Source organism: Natator depressus, chromosome 5, assembly GCF_965152275.1.
Source record: "Natator depressus isolate rNatDep1 chromosome 5, rNatDep2.hap1, whole genome shotgun sequence".
In the NCBI taxonomy this organism is placed as follows: domain Eukaryota; kingdom Metazoa; phylum Chordata; order Testudines; family Cheloniidae; genus Natator; species Natator depressus.
The window spans coordinates 55,907,941-55,933,734 of NC_134238.1; the positions used below are offsets into that span (position 1 = coordinate 55,907,941).

The following is a 25,794-nucleotide window of genomic DNA, read 5'->3' on the forward strand; positions in this document are numbered from 1 at the left end:
GCCTATGGTAATGATCTGTTGTGGTGCATAACACAAAATAATATTATGCAACATAAAATGCTCTTCTCGTTACCTGCACTGGTGCCTGCACCGGTTGTGAGGTCCCCACCCATCAGGCCACCTAGGAGTTCAAATAAAATAGTCAAAGGGATAATGGCTAAAGGTCAAACATTTTAAACAATATTAACATGTTTTCTCTCAGATGACCTGTTCCAATGCCCACTGAAGTTCCTGGACATCTTTTAATCGACTTCAGCGGGCATCGGATCAAGTCCATAATCTTAAAACTGCAAAATGCCCTTTGGAAGGTTTTACAGCTAACAATATTTGTGTCATGATGTCATGAAAACATAAAAATATGTGCAACAGCTGACACTTTCTAGAAACTGACACTTTCCAGAATTTTTTTCAAGCTGACATAGTCTAAGAAGCATCCTTATATTGTAAAAAAATCGGACTAGGTCTGATTATAATGGATTATTTGAAAAAATAATTATTTCATTGTTAATTGCATTAGAAAAGCCAAAGGTGATAATTCTGCATCGGGTTGGTGCCAGGCAATGACATACTGCAAGTAGCTCTATGAACAAATTAATGGTAAAGAATGATTGTAACACGTTTGTGTAATTGTTGATTATAATATTCTTGACCCTTTCGCAGACATTCGTTCTGTAGATTTATTTATTTACTTTTTTCCTTGGGCTGGAGACCTTGTATGCTTCTTTGAACTCTGACTGTTTAAGGCTGACGTTGCTTCAGACAGACTGAGGGTTGTCTACACTACGAAATTAGGTCGAATTTATAGAAGTCGGTTTTTTAGAAATCGGTTTTATATATTCGAGTGTGTATGTCCCCACAGAAAATGCTCTAAGTGCATGAAGTGCATTAACTCGGCGGAGTGCTTCCACAGTACCGAGGCTAGAGTCGACTTCTGGAGTGTTGCACTGTGGGTAGCTACCCCACAGTTCCCGCAGTCTCCGCTGCCCATTGGAATGCCTGATGGGGCTAAAACCTTGTCGCGGGTGGTTCTGGGTATATATCGTCAGGCCCCCGTTCCCTCCCTCCCTCTGTGAAAGCAAGGGCAGACAATCGTTTCGCGCCTTTTTTCCTGAGTTACCTGTGCAGACACCATACCACGGCAAGCATGGAGCCCGCTCAGCTCACTGTCACCGTATGTCTCCTGGATGCTGGCAGATGCGGTACTGCATTGCTACACTGCAGCAGCAACCCATTGCCTTGTGGCAGCAGACTGTGCAATAGGACTGGTAGCCGTCATCGTCATGTCCGAGGTGCTCCTGGTCGCCTCTGTAAGGTCGATCAGGAGCGCCTGGGCAGACATGGGTGCAGGGACTAAATTTGGAGTGACTTGATCAGGTCATTCTCTTTAGTCCTGCAGTCAGTCCTACTGAACCATCTTATGGTGAGCAGGCAGGCGATATGGATTGCTAGCAGTCCTATTGCATCATCTTCTGCCGGGCAGGCAAGAGATGAGGATGGCTAGCAGTCCTATTGTACCATCTTCTGCCGAGCAGCCATGAGATGTGGATGGCATGCAGTCCTTCTGCACCATCTGCTGCCAGCCAAAGATGTAAAAGATAGATGGAGTGTATCAAAACAAGAAATAGACCAGATTTGTTTGGCCGATTTGGCAAGGCCGATTGAAGCGCTAATCCACTTGTCAGGGGTGGAGTAAGGAAATCGATTTTAAGAGCCCTTTAAGTTGAAATAAAGGGCTTCATCATGTGGACGGGTGCAGGTTTACATCAATTTAACGCTGCTAAATTCGACCTAAAGTCCTAGTGTAGACCAGGGCTGAGTGAATGATCCTAATCCCCATTTATCCTGCTCAGAGGTGACCCCGAATCATCACCAGCATGGAAAGCAACCTTTTGTTTATACACTTCAGCTTGGAGATGGCCTACCATTTATCAATCAATGAGCTTGTGAATACATACAGAATCACAAATGTTGTATTTAGCCTCTTAACTGCTGTTTAAGTAATTAGAGGCCTATTTTACTTTCGAAGATAAGGTTGCCCTGCTCACACTTAATTTTTCAAGTTTATGAAAAAGAGTGCAGTGGCTTTTTGCATGACACAAGTAGATGGGCTGCCTTTTTATGTAACAGCAAATTGTCTGCCTTTCATCCTTTATTGATTTCTTCATTCTTAGCCAATACTCAGATGTTTCCAGAACATTATTTTCAGGGCTTTGTTTTATTTTATATATCTGGGTTAGAAACCGCGTAGGCTTTTTCTTTGATTTTTTAACACAGCAATTTTGGGCACACTGTTATGACTGGTAAAAGAGAATCCTGCTTCTCTGCGTACAGTTTAAAGTGATAGAAGATGCACTGGTATTCTGATAATAAAGAACATTGAAAGAAATGGGATTTAATAGAACCTACCTGTGTTTCCTGCACTCGGAGGCCGATGTGTCACACCAGGAGACATGCTATTTCTCTGCAAAGAAGGGTGGGCCAGTGGCAAAAGGTTGGGGTTACCCAGCGAGCTGACTGGGTTATTGTATACCAAACTGTTGTGGTTGGACACTGGGATAGAAACTGGCATCTCAAAGTTGGGTGGCGGAACAGCCTGTACAAGCAAAAAAGGGAAACAAAGACAAGAATAGTACAGAAGCACAACAGTCTTCAAGTACAGTTACTCTATATTTAGTTCAAATATTTTGTAACTGGTGGTTAAAACATTAAAAAAAAACACACCCTAACAATCAAGAGAAGAATTTAAGGCACTAAGAAAGGCTTTTACAAATGGCTTTACAAATCATGATTCAATATTCCTTTCCTGCAGCTTGTACATCTCCTTTGTGAGTATTGGAAGGTTTTTTTCTCCACTTTGTTTAAAACAAAACCCCACTTCATTAGACTTCATTTTCCTTCTCTTCCATTCAGGGAAGTCATAATTGTTCATTTGTGATATCTTAATCTGGTGTCACAGATGACTGTAAGATCAAAGGTACATGATTATGATGACTTCATTTCATGGAGAAAAATGAGAAGGGATGGAATGCAAGGGAGAAAGCTTTTAGTTTCAGCATGCGTTGCTTTAGCAACCAGAATCATGTTAAAGGCACAAACAACTGAATTACTTTTTAAAAAAAGTTTTTCCTTAGTCTGGAATGGGCTTTAAAGAAACAAAGTGCTCCCCAAGGACATACCAAACCATAGTGTAAAATATACATATCCAGGATCCTTAACTGACAGTTCTTTTTTTGTAATGCCTTTTCATTATGCTTTTATCTTCATTTAAAAGTAACATCCTCTTTTTATATATATATATATATACAGTAATTTTCATCCTGAAGGATCCCTTTAAATAAAGCAAATTGGGCCAAATTATGCCTCTTATGACTCTAAACAGCGTGGAAGAAGGAGAGAAGGTGCAGTGCCTGAGTGGCAGTGCCAAGAAGCATTTATTAGACATTTAAAAAGCACAATCTAGTGTTGCCAATTCTCATGATTTTCTCATGAGTCTTGCTTGTTTTCTTAAGGCCTAAGGTTCTGGAATTATGTGGACACGTGAGAATTCCTGTTTTTGTTTCTTAAAAAAACGAGTTTCCAGTCCTCTTGGTTGCAGAGAAAAACTTGAAAATGTGACCTGAGTGCACCCTAAAGGTTCAAAAACTAAAAGCAACTAAAAGGAACCCCAAATGTATTGTTTTTTTAAAATCTCATGGGTTATAAGCCAATGTCATGAGTTTGGGGGGGGGTGGGGGGTCTGACTCAAGATCTTGGAATGCTTGGGGCTGGTAATACACACCTGGGACCTGGAGTCATTGTGATGAGAGATGTCCATAGTGCAACAATCCAGTTGTGCTGGACAGGGGATACATAGCCTTGCCCATGTCCCACCCATAAATACATCCTCTGGGGCTGGCTATTCAGTTCTGCAGGCAGTGCTAGCTCAATGCCCTGCTTTGTGTACTAGAGCAGCAGTCAAATTATGGCTGCCTTACGCTCCCTTTCCCTTGTCTCACCTCTCAGGGGAAGTATAATTCAGGCCTAAATATACAGGAATCATTTCACTTACCATTGAAATGCAGCAAGTGAATAATAGTGCACAGCAAGATTTCAGTTTAGGGCAGGATGCAAAGGACATGTGACATGAGTACCTCCAGATTCCAGGTATAATTCAAGGTGTTAATTTTGTTCTCTAACACGGTCTGTGGCTAGGGTCCTGGCTTTAAAAAGACTGCCTCTGTCTCCTCATGCTGCCATGACAGCTGAGGGCAGCTGGGGTACTCGAGCTAACTGACCCTAGATTAAGTGTCTAGGGCCAGCTGGCAGGGCATTCTCAGTGGGGAGCCCTTGACTCTGGAACTAACTTGCCCTTTGCTACAACAGAGCTGAAGTCTGTTTCCCTAACGGTCAATTTTCTGAAGAGTTTGTTCAAGGAGGTGGTTTAAGTCTGTGTGGAAGACAGAACTATTTTGAGGAATATCCTTCTCCTATTTTTAGTGGACAAGAAGCAAAACTGTATGTTTACATTCTGTATCTGGCCCCTGAATTGTACTAGATAGCTTGTATTTCATAAATAAAAAAGATAAAACAAATAAATACATACTGAAAACTATAATGGATAAATACCATTAGAGTGCTCTGCATCACATTTAGAGACAAGGTGCTCTCTGTGTGCAGCACCCTAACCTGAATTGTTATGTTAATAACCAAAACTTTGCCTACATGTATAATTTTTCCTGCAAAAGAAAGTTTACAACACACACAACACAGATTAGCATCTCAGAGTGTGTTATGACTGTAGGTCCGATTTCTTGGAAATACATAAATAGTAGGTAATTCAAAACAGTATATGAGTAGGTAGATATGTTTAGAAACACAATGGGTGAAATTCATCCCTCCTGGCACAAAGTCCAAATAACAGCAGTTTGGGAGGGGAACTCCCTAGGATGGAATCTACCCTTCACAGCACAGAGGCAGGCCATTAGGCTGCAAGATTAGCCTCTCTTCCACAGATATTTCAGCCTATGTGTTGCATTGATGGCTGCTGTCTTTCCAAAATGTTTTGGCCCACGAATCCATGTCAAGGTGGATCCATTAGCTACACTTCCAGCCTACTGCTAATGAGTTGACTAGGAGCCCCCTATCCTGGCAGCATGTTTAGGAGGTGTGGCAATTCCCCTCCAGGCTCAATCTGCCCACTTCTCTAGCTCTGTAGGGTCCAAGCAACACTTAGGGGCTTACATGTGCCCTCCCCCAGTTCAGAATTTTGCCCACTGAGTATGCAGAATGATCCTGTCTGCTTCACCTTTGCTATGATGCAGACAAAGCCCAAGCTGCTGATCATGGCTACACAGCTAATGAGCAGTATTCATTCCTCTTCCCCTTTTTTCCTTTCCTACCTCCTTAATCCCTACCGCTGCTCCCAATTAAAATAAGCACCCAACTAAAAATATGACTAACAACACCGTGCCAATTCTTCACCAGATTAATTTGCTTGTATCCTCATCTCCTGCTCTTTGTCCATTTGTGTCTTTAGACTGCAAGCCCCTCAAGCCAGGGATTGTCTCTGTTCTGCACAAAGGGTCCCCGATCCTGACTGCTGCTTTTACTACTGCTACTATACTACTGTACAGACTAATTATCACCGAAACATATGAGCACTGCCAAAGCAATTATTAGGTCCTCTTTTGTCCTTCTCTAAAGGCATGCTTAGATGAGCTACAGAATTCATATCCCTCATTACTGGATGCACATATTGCAGCTGGCTTAGCATGCTTTTATGTAGTTTGGATACTGTAGGGCTAGTTTAGAGCACACTTTGCATGCAGTTTGGCTACGTTAGGTTGTTTACTCGGTGCTTTTATATGCAGTTTGGCTATGTTAATGCTGGAATTTTGTTTTATTCCTTCTGCAGTCAAAATATATGGGACATAAAAATCAGTAATGAGTTGGGTAAACTGTGGGGTCTTCCTGGGCATCAAGGCTGGCTGTATAATATTACACTGCAGAACCAATAACAACCTGCTGCAAATTTGATTCTCTGGTTCTGGCTGCCTAGAACTTCTGTTTACAGACACAAATTTTCTCGGCTGGGGTGTGCAGGACCTGGTACAGATCCCCACACCACTTCTGGTGGTGAAACAAGGGTTAGAACATTCCATGGTATCATTAGTTCAGCCTTAACTGATGTGCATCTGATATACTTCAAACATGTGGGTGACTTTTACATATTGCTCAACTTTGCCCCGTCTTCTTTCCATAATCAAATTGCGTGTTAAGTTGATGTGAAATTTCAAATGGGTGAAATCACACAACATTGAGCTAGAAATTATGGTCACAATTTCTTGTGCTAAATTTTGCTAAAGTTTTTTGTCAATTTCAACCAGGACTTACCACTACATACATTCAGAGAGAGAGATTCATAGATGCTTTCTAGTGGACTATTTCTGTCCCATATGCTTTCAGCACTCTTCTAATAACTACAAATAAATATATAATTATCATCAGATGTTTTAGAATCATATAAATACGCATCCCTGAAATATTCTGTGGAAATATTATTGGCCTTTTTCATTAAGAAGAAAAGCCAAGTTTCTTTTCATCTGCAGTATTTTTGTTTAATTACAAGTCCAGGAGCAGGCCTAACCTTTGCCTTACATTTTTCTAAGCCATGATTAAATGGTTTGACTTGTTTTCACTCCCCTTCCACCGCTCCTCCCCCAGTTTTGCCCCTTTTCCCACCTTCTTGCCAGCCTTTTGTAAGCCACTTCTTCAGTTAATAGAAATTTCTGAAGCTCCACCGAATTCACTGGAACTATGCTGATTTACACCACCTGGAGATCTGGCCTTATATTTACAAATCTCTGTTATGGATTAGCTATGAACTCCATCAGGCCTATTAGACATCGGCTTTCACTGGGAGGGATGGCGCTTCCCCCTCCACAAAGGGAGACTGTCTGCTGCTATTTTGTTTCAGAGGATATATCTCCTGCATGCTGGTCCTGCTCTGCAGACCAGTGTGGAGGGTGAGAATTGAGCCATTTGTGGAGAGGGAGTGTCCCTCGTGTGCATAGAGGGAGCCATCCTTGGGCTTGTAGGACTGCAACTGTGTCAGATCTTTGTGTAGTGTGTGCACTGGAGGAGTGGGACACCTTGAGGGTCTTCCTCCTGAGCATCCACATCAGGGCATGTCAGAATCCTGCCATATACATAATCATGGTAACACCTGCGATTCTATAGTGCCTTTCCTCAGAGCATCTCAAAGCCATTTCACAAAAACTAATAAACTGCATCTCTCAACATCTTTGGGAGGTATGTAAGTTATATTATATCCAATATGCAGTTTAGGAAACTACAGTAGAAAGAAGTTAAGCCAAAGAAATAGTCAATGGCAGAGTTGGGACTATAATGCAGGAGGAGAGCTGGTGGTAAAATTTTTCTTCAGCGTTTTGAATTTTGATGAAAAAAATAGACAACGTTTTTGTGACACTTTTGTGAGAAAATTTCGTCCTGGGTTTTTACCTGCGCTAGTGAGGATTTCTCTTGGTCACTGTTGCCTACTCTTGTAAAGAGTTAAAAAGCTGCCAGGATTGATGCCCAGTCAAGAGTAAATTTTTTAGGATTGCAAAACTTTAAACAGTTACAGAGATATGGTGCTTTGGAATAACAAAACCAAGTGGCACATGAGCTCACAGCCTCTCGAGGAGCATGTGAAACTCAGTTCTGTACATGAGGAATGAATTACTTGAGGGATTTTGGTTTCTGGAATCAAATCCCATTTGATCAAGGCCTCTGTCACCTGGGGATTTGATCAACCAGTATCCATCATCTGAAAGTGGAAAGGAACTGCAGTGGGCAGGATTTTTACCAGGTAAAGGACTAGAGATCTGAGTTAATAACTGACTCAATAAAGCCATCACTTTACCAAAAAGATCTGTGTCAAGTCTTTTAGCAAAATCATGGTGGCAATTTCAAAGCTCTCTTGCTGACAAATAGAATTAGACAGAGGAGAGGAAGGAGGAAGGTGGGGGAGGAGGGAAGGAAATATAAGTGTATATGTATTCAATTAAATGTTGCATACACATGTTAAGCATTTTTAACAATGTGTTCTAAATGAATATTTGTCCAATTTAAAGCTATTCCAAAGATTTTCCAAAATATGGTTTTACCAGAGACACCAGAACAGCTCATTCAAGTTTTCCTTAACTCATATGAAAAATTCTTTATCCAAGAATTGTTTCCAACTGAAACAATATTTAAGCTCTGAAAGAAGAATCAGAAAATTCTTAAGGACAAACGTCTCTCCAGTTTGGACATCAGCTTTTGCATGTGCAACAGATCGTTCTGATTGCAAAAGCGGCCTATGCTTTGAGGGACATAAAAAGCTCTTTGTATCCAGCCTTCCAATTTGCATGTACACATTTAGGTTTTGCACATGCAAGATGGCTGCATGCTCACTTCTGGAGGTGCAATCAACAGAATGTGCAAACACTAATGTGCAAATTCAGATGCTTGCTTGAAACTGGCTAAAAACGTGGCTGTACATGAAGATAAATACTCTTTTATTCTGTTTATATAGCTTGCTTCTCTTTCCTATACAAGGTGTGTTGGATTTAATCAAGGATTTTGGAGCTTTTGTCAGTTTGTATCACAAATGTAATGTTATTAAACAGTTACAATACTTACTTTTTTTCTGTATGTGTGTACAAACAAAATAGCACATGCAGAGTTATTTCTCTTACGTATCTGGCAAGGCATCTGACTGATTGTTAGAAATTTTGACTTGGTTAAAACAAAATTTAGCTCATGTTAAAGCATTAAAAGAAATGCTGATGAGGTCAAAGCAAATCCTCTGATAAAGCTGTAAAATCACCCCAGCACACAAACATGTCTGAATCCTACCATTAGGCTCTCATGCAGGCTGTTTCTCTGCAGCGAGCAATTAGCTGTAACCCTTCAGTGCTGTAACTGAATTTAGCATTGAGGCTTAAGAACTGAAGTGACGTACAAAATGCATTAGCTACTATATATAAAAGAATTTCAGTTCTACATCATTTTTTCTATATCACCACAGAAAGTATTCTGTGGGTTTGTTAGCCTATCCACAAAGAAAGATTTCCATCGTTATTTTCTAGATATAATTTGGGCAAGTGGTGTGGTAAACAGTTCTGTAAATCAAGTGAATATAATGTATATATGTATATTTCACTTCCTTCCGTAGGTTTCACCTATAGGAGGTTTTGACTATGTGTCAAATGAAGAGAATTCAAGAGAAAAAAGATGTTTGTGATTTTTTTCTATTTGATTCTATGGGAGGGCCATTAAAGCCTGTTTCTAGCTTAAATGCTCTCAATAAGAATTCAGAACTGAAAGGGTTAAGGTATGTTACTGCAGCAATCAGCAGACAGCCATCTAACCTTTGGTACTTACAGGTATTTTATGGCTCTTGATCATATTATCAAATTCTTCATTAATTTTTTTGTATTTTTCTTCAGTGCGTGGGGTGAGAGCGTAAGAGGAGTCAGGATCGGGGCTTTCACAGCCTTTGTTTTCTTTCTTGTTCAATGCCTGCCAGGTTCAGAGAAATATCAAAAAGTAAAAAAAAAATGAAAGGAGCTCAGAGTACTTACACACAATCTTTGCCTGCTGATCATTAGATCAATATCTTCATTAAGTTTCCTGTACTTGTCCTCAGACTCAGGGCTGTGACCTACTGAATCGTCTGCATCGGGGTCTGGACTGTCACAGCCATTAAGTCCTTTCTTTCTCAATGTCTGAAATACATAATTTGGAAAGTTCAAACCTTGACACAGGCTGCAAGAGAGATTCAGGGGTGTTACAGTGCTGCAAACTGCCCCGTGGTTGGAGACTGCTACATTTGACATTAGGCAAAGAAAGTGAATACAGATCTGCCAGGTCAACGCTATAGGGCCCCCCTTGCCAGTGGCAAACGGGCAACCATTCTGACCTCTTCCTTCTGAAATCAGAATCAGTCAATAAACTATGGAAGTAAGCAGTCTGATAAAGTGTCTTGTGCTACAATACATACTTCGCACTGTAACTGATCACGTTTAAGATGTTCAATGTGCAATTAGTTTCAACACATAACATATTTATGGATTTCAAATGTATAACTAGAGACATCAAAACAAGAATACATTTAAATTGGAGTACTGCAATGTTTCCCTCCCCACACCCCCAACCCCAAAAAGGAACAGAAGGAAGAAATACAAACTTTGCACACAGATTTAAAAATCTATGCTCTTGACAGAAGAAGGAAGAGCATTTAAATTAAATCCTTGATTTGAATTTTACATAAAGGATGACACTTATGGTGCCCTGCCACTCCTTACTCTTGATAGGACAAAGGGGAAGAGGACATTGCTTATGCTGCTCTGATTAAGAGCTACTAGGCATTGTGTTTGCTTTTTGTTGACTCTAATTACAGTGCTACTGATATGAAGTGTTGAAATTTAATATACAGGGAAATACACTGTTAAAACAGATGCTGACTGAAAAGTCAAAACATATGAGTTTAAGGTTCAGCAGCTCCAGCAACCTTCATAACTCTGAACATCATCAACGAGCTAAGTAATGGTGACAAAAACCATCAAAAATTACACAACCGAGTCAGCAACTAACAATTTAGCATGAACGCCTTGCCTCAAATATTTTTTGTTAATTGGTCGACCTGGATGGATCATAAGGGAAGAGTCTCTTGCCAGATTAAATTGAAAATATTTCAGAACCAGACCCATGTGAACTGCAAAAGCAAGAATACACAAAACCAACCTTCAGAGGTTTGCTCAGATTTTGCTTCAACAGTCCCTAGAGCAAAAGGTTTTCAAAAGTCTTCCATTTGGATACCCACAAACGTTACCAGGCAGCTTCTTGTGGTGCATTTTGCGTTTAAGCCTGTTCTTTGGCAGAGAGGGAGAAGGAGAGGCACCTGGCATTCTCATGTCGCTAACTGGCTGAGCTTGACCCATGTGATCAGGAAAGGCAGCTTACTGCAGAAACAACTGCTTTCTTTGGTTTCTCAGAGTGCCTTCATCTTACTTGAGCTCTCTGTCCAGCTGGAATAGTCAGAATCCCCTAGGTTTTTTTGACTATGGCAGTGACCTGGTGCATTATTGCCTTTTGTATTTCCTTCAGCTACTAGAATTAATCATTATTTTATATTTTGGTTCTCATAATAATTATATCCCAGTCTTAGAAGGTCTTGTTGTATTTTAGCAGAGACCTACAGCCATTTCCAGCTCCATCAAACCAGCAACTTATCATTGACAAGAAGCTGAGCCATGCCAATGGCAAGGCAAAGGACTGACTAAAAACTGAAATGTTTGTTGTTTGCTGTGTTTAATATAAATAACTAGAGACATTAAGGGTGAAATTCTCCTTTCTGAGTGGAATAGTGAGTCTTAACTCTGCTCGTCATATAAAACAGGAATTCTCTATAATGTGCAACGTACTAGTGACGAGATCCACTATAAGGATCTTAGGATAGAATTTTTTGCACCAAATGTGAAATTCAGCTCTCTATGCACATTGCACAAAGCCTAAATGAACAGATTTCGGGCCTGATTCAAAGCCCACATAAGTCACGAAAAGATTCCCATTGACTTCAAGGGACTTGGGATCAGGTTCTTTGTGCAAGGGGTGGGACAAGATTCCACCCTTAACACACAAGCAGCCTTTCGGACTATAATCCAGTCCTCCCCAGCTAGAAAAATGTTCACTACCTCTCTGTGCCCCTGTTGTGGGGTTTCATGTGATCGAATGTGTGCTCAGACTAGTGTCCCCTCGCCAACTCACCCTCAATGCCCTCTTCATGCTGGCTTACTCAAAGCTGGCATGATGCTCATGCTCATGGTGAGTAGAAATACTCTACTTCCTTCCCATCGCCTACTCCAAATGCAAAAATACAGCGGGTAAGGGAAGAGTGGGGTCACTGGCGTAGAGAGTCTTTCACCAGTCTTTGCCAAGGGAGTGGATTCCAGCCTAATATCGTAATTTCAATTTTTTCATAATATAAAATAAAAAACATTTAGAAAAAACATTAACGTTTGAAAGGAGGCACAGTGCATGAAGGTTATAGTATCCATCACAACTGACTCAAAAGTGGTGGCCACAAATTCTCACCAATGCTCACTTGACGCACACGTTTTTGTATAATGGGTTGGACAAAGATCATCAAACTCTTCTGGCCTCTAGTCCCCACAAATTAAACTTTAGTTTTTTATAAAGGGCTAAATCCTGTCCTGTGATGTGAAAGAACTAGACAGGATTGCAACCTAGCCCGCTAGGCTGGAGCTCTGGCTGACAGGGCCACTAGAGGTCCACAGCCACAAGAAAGCTGCTTCTGATGGCTTGCAGTGCTCCCATTATGGACTCTTTCTGTGTAAGGACTTAAACCCTCATACAAGCAAGACTCCCTGAATGGTCAAACTTAGAACCCACTCATTCCCAATCCTGTGATAGATTCTGGAAGGAGCCCCCCCACAGTGTTCCTTATCTGATACTCCCATTACCAACCAGGACTACCCATCCAGTTGTCATTCTGGTAAATTACATTGAGCTGTCAGAAAAAACAACAACCTGAGTGCTCTCCATTTTCCCTCCCTTTCCAGTATGTGGCTATGGGAAACCTGCAAGCTATCAGCAACAAGTAGTTGGAACCCCCTTCTGCTCCTAATGGCTATGTACTCTACTTGCAGAGGTAGACCGTAATCAGTTGTAATGCTTTCATATTTTGAACTGTCCTATTGAAACAGCCATTTCAAAAAGGCCAATTACATTTATGGAGGCCCTGGAAAGAACAAGACACACATATTTAAACCATGTGCTAGATTCATCGGAACATCTATTGCAACAGAAGCATTAAAGTTAGGAAATGTATAGTGAAGTCAGTCTTCATTCAGTCCTCTTGCGCATATACATGTTGATGAAAGTTTTGATACCATATGATTTTTGGTGCAATCATGTAATGAAAGACATTAGTGAAATGATAAGCACAAAGAGAAAGGGTTAAGGTTGCTATGGGAACTGTCCATCCCAATTCCCCAACCTCTGTGCAACTAAAATCTCAAATTTTATGTTCCATTTATGTAGGGTTTGGGGTTTTTTGCATTCAATAATGAACAGAAACAAGTATGCTGGCACTAATGTATTTTAATTGTATGTTTCGGAGAATCAAATAGCACATTGTTACTCTTACTGTCACCTAATCTGCTCCAGACAAACGACTTTATACAAACCCCCAAAATGGAAAATTTCTCACCTTTGTGGTATAAATTATAAAATGCTTGTGTGGTTTAAGGTCTCTTTGAAACAAGCTACAGAGCTATGCAAATATAGCTGTATTTCAATAACCACACATTAAACTTTTACTATGTTATTTTCACCTACATGCCAAAGACAAACCATTGTCTAGTCTTTTACGTACATCCTCTGTCCTCTTCTTTTAAACTAATGCATACGAGCATTCTTTTCATAGCAATACACCAACCACCTACGCTTGGAACTGCCTCCCACTTCCGTGTGCCAAGTGATTACCCCCTCCTCCTCCGCATACCTATTTTAATCACACTTTTTGTGGAACCAAATAATATGGTGAACCTTGCCAATAGTATCTGTTCCTCTTGGCTTTTGAACTACCAACTGCCATCAGGTCAACATGCACATTGGATAGTTAGCTCCTCAGGGCAGGGGATTTCTACATGTTTGTAATGTAATGTGGACCCTGTTCTATTCTATTCAGGTTCTTGTAATGTGCCAATCAAATAAACAAGGGCTATCCAACCAAAATGAAGCATGGTGTTTTGACACATCACAGGCACGGCAGAATTATTTTGTTTTCCTGGGCCAGGCTATATAATTTAGTCACTGGCCCATGTTGTGGGTGATGAAGAGTCACAAAGGCCCAGGGGAACTCCGGAAGGGTCTGTGTTCTAGGAAACAAATCCTCATCCAGGTCCATGGAGTGCAGGGGAATCTACACATTTAGGACGGTGCAGCTTATTCATTCCAGTTGGTGTTACATTCCATCTTGTAACAGGGGGTGGTGGACTGGAGAGCAAGCTTGCCCTGCATTTCCCCAGCAGTGGTGGTTCCTGTCCCGCAGGCCTGGGCCTGGCTCCCCACTTTGGGCATTGTGACCTGGTACATGGGTTGAAGAGCAAACCAGATTTGGCCTGACCATCCTTCTGTTATGAATCAGGGAAACTGGATCAAGCTTGAGTGAGTGGTGTTGTGACATGGAGCATGGATCGCTTAAGGGATTGACTCGCTCTCCAGCCCTGTGTGAAAATTCATGTCATACACCTCCTCTTGCCAATTGCATAATATGCTTGTAATGATGCCACACATCTAAAGGCTGCTGGAAGGGGGTGGGGGCAGTTGCCCACCCTGCTGCCCTTATTAGCTCCACCACTGCTTCCAGTGTGTCTGCCCCACTTTGAGCCAGAAAGGTCTGTCTGTCTGTCATAGAAGGCTGCCTCCTCCTTGCTCTCTTAGGGAAAATTTGTGCCTCTGGGAGCCCTCGGAGGGAGCAGTCTGCTCTGCATCCTGCATGCAGGGACTGCGATTGTGTGTGGCCTTTCTATGGGGGATGCATGATAGGGAAGGCTCCTTGTGCCCTGTACACTTGAGCAGGGGCCAGACACAATCCACTCCTCATTGTTCAATTTCATCCACTCGTAAAACACTTTTTAAATTTGGTATTGGTTTAAATTAAGCAGAGCAATTTTGGGCTTATGAAAAAAATAGAAAACAGATATATCAGATTCATGGATCTCATCTTAACAAACCTCAACCATGTATCTTTCTGGATTATCCAACAAGCAAACAAAAACAGACCACATGAGGAGATTGTCATAAACCTTTATATTATTTCTGCTAAATCATGTCCATATACACTATGCATAGACAAACAAAGTTCATGTTTATTTCATAGTGCATCCAAAATGTTTCTATTCTCAATTATTATATTTGTAAATTATTTTTATATCAATTTTAAATCTGAATTATTCCTGAGATTTTAAGGAACATATTTCCTTATCCTTCAAGCTTAATTTGAGCTTTCAAGCTGAGCTCTTGCCATACAATAAAAGGTTGTAAAAAAAATTTACCAGGCAATTGGCTCAGAATTCTTACACTAACTCTCAATTGACAAGATCACATTTCCCAGGCTTTGACAGAACACACAGATAACAACATCCTTGGGTTCTGCTAGGGTCTGAGTTTAGTCACCCAGGAATTCATCTGGGGCCACTGAAACTGGAGAAAGAGAATGTGAGAGGGAGGGAGGGAGAGTGAGAGCACATCAAGTGATCTGAAAACATGCAAGTTGGCTTCTCACTCTGTCGGAGCTCAGCAGTTTACAATCTGACACGAGGCTACATCACTAGCCATCAGCAATTTTACTCATCCTAGATATCCACACCTGTCAGCGACTCTGCACCTGTTGTCTAATTTGGCAAAGGCCAAATGACAACAGCCAATCGCAACTGCCTGTGCTGCAACATGGCCATAGATGGCTTTTTCTGTCGTGTCTCTGCTGATTGGGGCTGCTAATCTCCCTGTATTTCAGTGGTCTGCTTTTTGTACTTGTAATATTGTCACGATTTTCAGCTCTTATCTGGGTAAAGGGTATAAAAATATAACTGTTACACTTTGTGTATATGCTCCCCTAGTATACCAGCTCTCAATAAATTTCAATTTTTTGTCCAAATCTAGATCCACATCAGACAAGACTTTTTTTTTAAGTCTCCGTTCTCAAAACAAACAAACAAAAACCAGGTTCCACTTACCATAATACAGCACTAGATCCAAACTTACTATTTCCAGAGTATGCTATATAGGGGCGATAAAAACTACTATATGTATTTTCGGACAACATGGATATTCTTTAAATAAGGAATGTATATATTCAGGCTATGGAGCAATTAAATCTATGCTGTAAAGATTTATTGCTATTTTATGCTATTGTTTTAACTGGGATCACAGCATTTCATTGAACTGCTACCAATCTGACAACAGCCAATATAAATGATATTTCAGCTTTTTTATATTTGTATTCTTTGACAATTTAATCTCAAACACAATTAATTTTTAGATGTTAGTAACCAATTTTTTTCAGTGAAATAAACATAATTTTGAAAACACTGCCTAAAAATGAAGTGCACTTTCAAAACCAGCTCCACTGTGAAAATTTAGTGCCAAGAATAGTGTGCAGAGAAGGAGTAATCAGGGGGCATTTGTGTTTTAAGGACTGAATAGTGACCACTGCACGCAATATGTCCACCTAGAGACCCACACAGCCAAATGCTAAGCTTCACTTTAGAAAGCTCTTCACAGCTACCGTGACAGGGTTTGTAGAGGAGCATCTCTGCAAGTTTTGGGGGAAGACAGAATAAGGGAGAAAAACCTCCACACCCACATTCCAAATCTGTCCCACCTCTCCCCCCCACTTTTTTTGGCATGTCCTTATGTACAATGTCCAGCCAGAATTTGGCCCATTGATCTATGTTACATGTGCTTCAGTTCAGTGACAAAAATTCACACAACAAAGTAGTGATAAATACTTAGTCTCCAATTCATTACTGCCCTAAAGTGGGCTTAAAAGGCAGCATTCCATTCTCCTGGGGAATACTCCCAACATAAGCTGGCTCTCCAGTTGGCACAGAGCTTGCAAACGGCTCTCTGTGGCCTCCCACAGAGCCCCAGACATAGCGGATGTGCCAGGAGAATAGCTATGCTCTCTGGTTATTCTTGATTGCTCATAGCCCTTTACACCAGGGACCAGGGAAACCCCTGGCCAGGTTCTGAATACTGGGAGGCAGGAAGGTGGCTTTAAGATACCTTTGCCCCCTCACTGCCCTTGTGCAATCTCAGCCTTCTATTCTTTTCACCCTTATTCTAAGTAATACCAGCTGTTATACAGCACCTGTCAAATGTCTCAAAGTAAAAATTCATTAAAAATGCCTAATTTTGTGTAAACTTAATCTAGTTTGTGGTTATAATGAGGAGCAGAGTTCTCCATGGTTAGCCCTATTTGAAATAGAAGAGGCTATTGTGATTTTTGTTAAGTTTTACTGCAATGACAGCAAGAATATATGAATGGAAAGTAAAACATTACAGTTGTTCAGCAGAATCAGCTCAGCTTTGTTATGGACTATGAGGCCATTACAAAATAAACACTGATTGTTACACTCCCTCTCCCCCTTTTTCTGTCTCTCTGTCTATAATCCTTCTTCAACCTCAACCTGGAGCAGCCCTCGCAACATTTTCACCTGTGTCTAATTAGGAGAAGAGGGAAGCGTGAGGCTGGATTCTGATCTCATTTACATGGGGGTATATCTGGAGCAACTGTACTGAGATCAGTGAAGTTACTCCAAATTTACATAAGTATAACAGAAAGTCTATTACATCTGTATTACTAACTCTTCACATGTATAATACCTTAAATTTGTAGGCCTAATTATAAATGACCATAGAAAAGTTAACTATTTCATTCAAAGACAACTGCTGGTTTTTCATGACATAAACTGCAACATTTAATACACAATTCCACATGAAAGATACTGGGAAAATCTGAAAAACCAAACCACATATTTCAAAAAAGAACATTTGTGAATGAGAACTTATTTGCATCAAGAATTATAGATGCTATGAATTGCATTTTGCATGTATGTATTACCTATCATTCCAAAGGATCCTACAGTGCTTCTAAGAATTGTATGTATAGGGATTGCATCACCATCCATTAAAATGCAACCACCTCTGGGGTAGAAATATCATGGTAATCCTGTGTAAGAAAGAACCAACCGTCTATTTTCAGGACAGGAAATGATGTATAACTGAAATTGTAGGATAGATTATAATCACTGGAAATTAAATTTTCCTTAGACTGTGGGGCAAACAAAAGTGCCATGGAATTTTTGATGATTACAACATTTTGGTTATGCATTTTATCCAAAAGACAGTACCTCCAGTAGCAGTGTGCTGGGGAACTGGTGCAGTACTGACTCAGCGGTGAAAATGCCACCCACTGAGACACCAACACCACTTCCTGCAGCACCTGGGTTTTCCTTGGAGGTCTTGCATGAAAATAACGAATGTATCAATGTTAGAACAGATTTCTCTTTTGAAGAATTTGCGAATTTATGTTACAGTGGATCAAATTACAGAGTATTAAATAACGAGGTTATCGATATGACAAGCAGCAAACACCTCTGAATAGCTGTGTCTTTCAAATGCAAAGGAAAACTGCCATTTATTTTTATAATTGTATAATTGCTTCACCCAGCTGTAAAATGTACAAATCAATATTTTTTTAAAACAATGATTTGTTACGAATGAAAGGCTTAATCCCTTAAAAAGAATCCATATGGGAGGTCTCTTTGCAGAATCCAGGCCTTAGTTACCAAAGAAATACGAAGCCACCAACTTGCCAGTTTGCTGATAGAGTCAAGTTCTGACCTCAGGATACACACAAGCATATCCCATTCATTTCAGTGTGTGCATATACATACCTGCGGGGAGAATTTGGTCCACAGCTTTTGACTGCGGAAGCATTTAGCAGATGGCTGAGAAAAGAGAGAGACTTTCATAGCTGTTTTAAGATCTATTATCTATTAAGATTTTTCAGTTAATTTAATAATGTACATTAAACACACTTCACACAAATGTTTCTAGTACATAATAGAACTTATCTTTAAACAGCTATTAAAGTCTCTAGACCATGACATGCATTCATCTGCTCACTAGCACTGCTTCCATTACAACCAATGAGCCAGATCATACACTCTCATGGAAAATCCCACAGGAGACATGCAATACAGCTGGAAACTCTGCAAGTTGAAACTCGGAAGATTCTTAACTAAACGTTCATTAAGTGGGGAGGGAGTAGGGGTTGGTGGCCTCTGTAGGGAGATGGGGTACAGCTCTCCGACTACTTGGTTATCCTAGAGGTCCAGTCCCCTTCACACTACTCCCCTCCTGCAGCACGACTCCTTCAGAAGACATACTGCTACTGCCAGTCTGCTCTCACCTAGGTCACAACCACTCTCCAAGGGGATGTGTCAGCAAAAAGAAAGAACCCATGGCTAGATTTTGAAAAATCCTCTTGGCCAGAAGCTTTCATATACAAGAGCCATCTACTGCTGCAGAATCTGTCTGTTTCTAGGTCTTATGTATACAATCATAAGCTTCTAAGCTGGAAGGACAGGTGGTCTAGTGGTTAGGGGCTAATCTAGCCCTCAGAAACCCTGGGTTCTATCTGCCATGGATTTTGTTTGTGAACTTGGCCAAGTCACTTAGAGCTAGATTCACAAAAGGACTTAGGTGCTTCAATCCCAGAATCAGGCCCCATTGGGGTTCACAAAATCCCCATTTAACTGCTGCTGAATCCTGTCAGTGCCTAAGCTCACTTGGTACTAAGTTGTTGCCTACGTTTCTGCCTCTGCGTACACACTGCTGCTTCTCTCAGCCGCAGTGCAATGCATAAACTGGTGGAAGAAAGGCATTCCTCTGCCTGCCTCTCCTGTGGCACCCGAGCTGGTACTTATGCTTAGAGGCCATTTATTGGCTCTGGCCCCATATGTGAACTCATGCAAAACAGCGGGGGAGGGAGAGAAGGAGGCAAAGCTCACTCCCCTCGTAACTGTCATCCCAGTGCTTCAGGCACTCACGCAGGATGTGGGAGATCCTAGTTCAAGTCCCTCCTCTGCCTGTGGGTAATAAGAGATTTGAACAGGATCTACCATCTCTCAGGTGAGTATAGTACCCACTGGGCTATGGAACTTTCTGACTGAGGGCGGGATAGACCCTAAGTCTCTCTTGTTGAACCTGTTCCGCTCTGGCTAAATAATTAAAAAAGTCATTGGAGAGGTGGGACTGAATCCTGGGTCTCCCAGGTAGATGCCCTACTCACCAGTCTACAGAGTCATTCTCCTGCTTATTTTTGCTCTCTCACTCTGGCCAAACTACTCTTAGTTAACCCACAGCGCAAAAGTGTCAACAGAAGTGACTGAGGGAGCCCCTATTTCAGAATATTCCATAGCCCAGTGGTTAGGTTTTTCATGTAAGAGGGGGCACAGCCCTGTTCAATCCCTTTCCCCTCCTCCCCTGGAGAAGGGACTTGAACAAAGAGTCTTCCACTTCCCAGGTGAATACCTGAATCACTGGGCTAAAAGTTAGGAGTGTGCTACCACCTCTCCCCTCCAGCTTCTTAAAAAAACACGGTAGGTGCCTAACTCCAAGAAGGTTTGCAGCTGAGAATCCAGAGCCTGGATCTCCCATTGGCTATTTTAGGCAAGGAGCCGCCTAGATGCTGGCTTTTGTGAATCCCATTCTAAAGTGCCTATCTCTCTCCCACTTGTCGTATAAGGAGCCACGATGCCTAAATCAGGCTTTGTGAATCCCAGTGATGTTCTACGTGTCTAAAAGTTAGGCATGGCGACGCTCAGTATTATCATGCCTATATTCTTTAGCGAACCCAGCCCTTAGCCTCTGGGTCCCTCCTCCCCCGCCAGTCCCCATCTCTTAAAAATATAGATAATAGCACTTCCCTACTGCACAAGTGTGTTGTGAGGATGAATACATTTAAAAGATTGTGAGATAGGAAGATACTATGGAAATGTGGGCCATATAAGTATCTCAGATGGACAGATTCTCAACACAAGCTGGGCATAGGCTCATGCAATAGTGACTTGCTAAATCTGCAGCAAGACAGCTACAGTGCTGCTAATGCTCATGGCTTTGTTAAGCAGACGCTGGATAAATTTAACAAGACATTGGTTGTGTTCACTATGGTTATGCAGAAGACTGTAGGCAGCAAATAAACTGTCAAGAACCTGGTCAACTTCATGCTATTACTCCTACTTGGGAAAAGAGAGCAGCAGCAGCGGCAGACTCGGGACCTACTCACAGGGAGCAGGTTAGAGAACTATTTAACGCTGCCCCTCCCCACACTGAAAGTCAGGCAGCCCATTTCCCTGTGGAACTTTTCATTCGAACTTGCTTCGTCTCCACTGCAGGAGAAGGGGAAGTGAAGACTGTAAATAGAGGGGGAGCGGCAGATCCTCGACTTTTTGGATGGAAATGAAATTTGTGGGAGGGGCAGAGAGGTTGGTAGTGTTTCATTAAAGTCCAAAGCCAGGTGCATCTTACCCTCATTTGAGTTACAGTGCAAAAAGTTATCATAGGTCCAGTAGCGAATCCTTTATAGGTCCCGCTGTCAGCCTGATTTTACTTCCAGAAAGCAAACTCTTTACCACTGATGCACTTCAAATCAGAACTGTCACATCTTGTTATCTGCAGGGGGCCTGACAGTTTAAGGGTTCTGCTAATGAAGCCAATTAGGTGGAACCCCCTATACCTGCCAATATTTGAAAGCTATTAATGGAGACATCTGGAGAGAGAAAAATAGGAACACACCTTTTAACTCTTTTGAACTACACTGGAATAGGAGAGATTTTTAGAAGGACAGCATGGGAAAAGGATCAATGCTTTGCTGAAAAAACAAGGACTGTCTTTCCTAAATTGGCATTTAGTCTGTCTGACACACACCCAAGAGCTTAAGCTAACAACTAACAGCTATAAAGAGCTGTACGCCCCCTCCTCCTCCCAAGTCCCTTGCTGAAAGGAAGAGACTTATGCCAGGAAAGAAGGACTGACCCCTAAAATGGAGCAGCATGGTCCAAAGGATTAAGTCCTGGCTTTTAGGTTTATAAGACCTGGGTTCTGTGCTTGCCTTTGGTTAAATCACCTCACTTGTTTCATCTACAAAATAATATTTTCCTACCTTTGTAAAATGCTTTCAATTCTATCAATAAAAAACACTAAGTCTCACTATGTAATTGAGAGAATTATCATTCAAAAGTTAATATTAATATATGTGGGATAAGAGGAAATTTAGAAAGCAAATCTCTTTTTATATATGCTGCAAAAATACAATTCAAATGCTAAAGCATATATTTATTATAGCCATTGGAGACAAAATCATAAAGATGACACTTTATTACATCAGTTTGAACATGCAAGAACTATGTAATAACCAAACCTTAGATTACAACAGTTAAAGTATAAACTGAGCGTTTTTACATTTTATCACGTTATATCCATGATCCTGTTGTAGTAAACTATACATATTTTAAACTCAGCACACTCCATTAGTAATTGCTTGTCTGTCAAGATTTTGATCTCTTTTGAGTCAATCTATAGCAGCTGTGTGTTGTTTAAAATACTCATATTGACTCTTCTATAATTTGCTTCCTTTGAACAGTCTGTGTGCTATAATGTTGGATCAAAGAAATAAACATATACTTTAACAACCCAAAGTAAAGTGCATGCACATTTTTATAACAGTGCACTATAAAACGTAATTATAGTTGTCTATAGATCACACAGGATGATATAAATAAATGGGTTTGAGATTTTTTTTTAATGCAAGCATATCCAATACATCAAAGATTTTTCCCCTTATCGCCAGTCCCTATAGTGCAAAGACATTAACAAACCATTCAGAATAAAGGTGGTACAACCTCTTTTACTAGTATATTTACTTCTTCATTAATTGCTGACTATATATAAAAACCATCATATGGAAACTAACGATGGAAAACAAAATGACCCCATCAGGCTGGGGTTCTAAAATAGAACATCTAGCAAATGTTGATTCAACTGCAGGCCCCCCTGCCCGTCTTTTTTAACAAAAGGTGTTTTTTATTCAAAGAAAAATGAATATTTTATACGTAAACATCAGTTATAGTTAATTGTTTACCACAAACATTAATTCACAATTGGTCACTGAGCTTATGATTATTAAAAATGTGGCATAACAAAGCAAACATGTTTGGGGTTTTACATGGCTGTAAATTTGATAAACTTACATTAGTTTCATTTTTGTTTTATGTACGCCGTATCACAAGCATCTAGAGGCCTCTCTGAATGCGAGGCAAATGGAGTCCAATCAATATCAGCTACATAATACATAAAGGATGGATGCACATTTTATAGCATAGAAATAAATAATTAATTGAAATCTATTTACTGTAACAAAGAAGAAATGTCAGCATACTTTGAAGTTTAGCAGAACTTTTGCCACAATCATAAAAACTGTGGGAAGGAGCCTCAGGGGGAGACTGTTATCTGCATGCAGCCCAGAGCAAGGAAAGGTATAGAGGTGCATTGGTGCAGGGGAGCATGGGAGGCACTGTGTTCCGGACTGAGCATTTAAGGGTATGTCCACACCAAAATAAAACCTTGAACACTGCCTTGCAGCACCTGGCCCAGAGCCCAGAGCCCAGATCAACTGATTCAAGCTAGTGGCTGGACTCAGGCCAAGGGGCTAAAAATTGCAGTGTAGACATTAAGGCTTGGGCTCTGAAATCCAACCTCTTCACAGGGTTCCAGAGCCTGGGCTCCAGCTTGAGCCACAATCTTTTGAATAGAAAGACCCCTGTTGACTTCAGTGGGCATTGAATCAGGCCCTTAATTAATTCTGAGCGGTGGATTTCACATATAAGAACTATTTAGCATTTAATAATCTGTTAGGTTACCTAATAAAACTATATGGTAGTGGCAAAGGGCCTGTGTTTGCAAAGACTTACACACTCATTAACTTTACTCTCATGTGTAAGTGTCTGAAGAGGCTGCTTATGCAAGGAGCTCAGTGTCAAACTATTCACCTCCACATTGACTGAGAGCACAAAGCATCGTGCAGGATCTAAATACAACAAAATGTCTTGGAAGGGAGGGGGATGTTTAGCAGTTTGAATTAAGAACGGCTGTGACTTAGCAGAAGGTATGGTATTTCTAGGCTTCTGATTAATAGTACTGGGTAAGAGTTCAGGTAAATAACTACATTTTACAAAACAGGGATGTCTTAATGATGAAAATGAAAAATGGGTATGCTCACAAAAGCCTTTGTCTCTGGAATGTAGCTATAAGTAGCTCACTATCTAGGTTGAAAATGGCTGTGCTGTGTCGTGTGTCCTATTTTTCCATGCTTGCAGCAAAGATACAATATGGGAATTCAGCCTTGGTAATTACTAATACACCACACAGACACAATTATACCCTGTATACTGCATAAAGGAATCACTTGTGGTCTGCCTCCATTACAAAGAGCAGTTGGGGGCCAACATGCAAGAAGACAAAATGCTTTACAAGAAGGAAGGAGACCAGAAGAGTCAATGTACACAGATACAAGGACCTTGATTCTTCTTGCAGTGATTTAAGTCCCCTTCCATCAATTATCGTCCTTTGTCTCCAGAGCCTTATCACTAGCAGCATTACAGGAACTGAGCAGAACAATACTCAGGCCCAAATAACCCTGTGAACTGTGCTGACATTTCCACACCCTGTTGCTGTGTTTGTGCAGGGTATTCAGATTCCTTAAAAAACAAAAACAAAAAAAACCCCAACAACCCCACACAACAAAAACAAAATTCCCAACTGTTTTAAGTTACCTACCCCAATCCCTCCCTTAAGCCCTCTCTCCCAGTATAACTAATTTGTTCACTGCTGCCTCACACACTCTAATCCTGCAGTGATGCTATAAGAACCTCAACAGAACAAAACAGAATAGAATTTCTCTAAACCCTTGCCAAAGCTCTCAATACATTTTTCAGTTAGTTAAAAAACAAACAAACTTGTGAGCACTGGATGAATGAAGAACTACATGATAAGGGCCTAAATAATACATAGATATAGCAGCTACATTAGTCTAATTGTTTATTTAAATAAAGCAGCTACCTAACTCATTTACTTTTACTGTACACAGAGGAGACATTTTCTCTCCGCAGGGACATCTGCAAAGTTTTGAGGGTACAATCACAAGTCTGCAATTGGTGATATATGTCCAAGTGGTGATATATGTCCAAGTTTTTTTCATGGATGGCTACTAGACACGTAAAGTTTCATGGTATTTCTTAACAGGACACCACACTCACTGCTCATCAGAAAATATATTTAAAAACACGGTGGAAAGGAAAAAAAAGGACCCTAGGAAAGGCAGCTATTTTCGACAGTAAGTCAGCTCCTGTGAAACAAAGTCCTGTCTTTCAGAAAGTGTTTACGATCTATGAGAAAAAATATATCCTTGGGCTAAAATGTTTATTGGCACCTAGGAGTCTGAAGAGAGCAAGTCAGGCCTGTGGTTTTTTGAGGGCACTTTATCATTCCCTGCATTCTCAAAGGGAACTCTGAATGAATAGAGCTGGATTACTCAGCCTTCTATTCCACGCCTATTCCTCTCCATTTTCCTTGGCAAGGCTGAGAGCCAAGCTATTTTTAGTTAGGCAGTTTTCTATTTTTAGACAACTACCAGTTAAGAGACACTGGTTAGGGGAAAAAAAAAAAAAAAAAAAAAAGAAAAAGAAAAAGAAAAAGAAAGAAAGAACACAAAAGTGGGAGAAGATGGAACTTCCCTTTCTCATATTGTAAAGAAGGCCCTTCAACCTGTAACTCCAGGCATTTCAGCTGTTTCCAATCTTGGAAAAATAAAGAAAATTCAGAGTTCAGGGATTTAAAAATAAACCTACCCTCTGGCAAACAGACCAAAATGCAACAAGCTGTTACTATGTGAAACAGTGACTACAAAAACAAAGAACATTCTCCAGTGACTAGATTGGGAGAAAAACTCTCGAGCTATTAGGCTATAAGAATGTTACACAGACATGTAAGATTTTTCCAGCTTCTCAGCCAGATATATCATGTTTTGGAGAAAGAAACAGGCATCTGTGAAGTAGAACTAATACTCTGCAATACAGATTTTAGGGCCCAGTTTTACATAAGAAGAGAATCATGAAT

General features: G+C 40.7%; 1 protein-coding gene across 13 annotated transcripts in view; it reads right to left on the reverse strand.

The window, feature by feature from the left end:
• Nucleotides 1-25,794, reverse strand: part of MEF2C (myocyte enhancer factor 2C) — a 137,381-nt gene that overhangs the window by 29,989 nt on the left and 81,598 nt on the right. For 12 of the 13 annotated variants that reach the window (XM_074952831.1, XM_074952830.1, XM_074952832.1 and 9 more), the window contains 3 exons: nt 9,609-9,752; nt 2,407-2,593; nt 74-121 (listed from right to left, as the gene is read on the reverse strand). In XM_074952831.1, the coding sequence (XP_074808932.1) occupies nt 74-121; nt 2,407-2,593; nt 9,609-9,752 (379 nt within the window). Of the gene's footprint in view, nt 1-73; nt 122-2,406; nt 2,594-9,408; nt 9,547-9,608; nt 9,753-25,794 lie in introns of all 13 variants that reach the window. The other variant, XM_074952840.1, reaches the window with a different exon arrangement.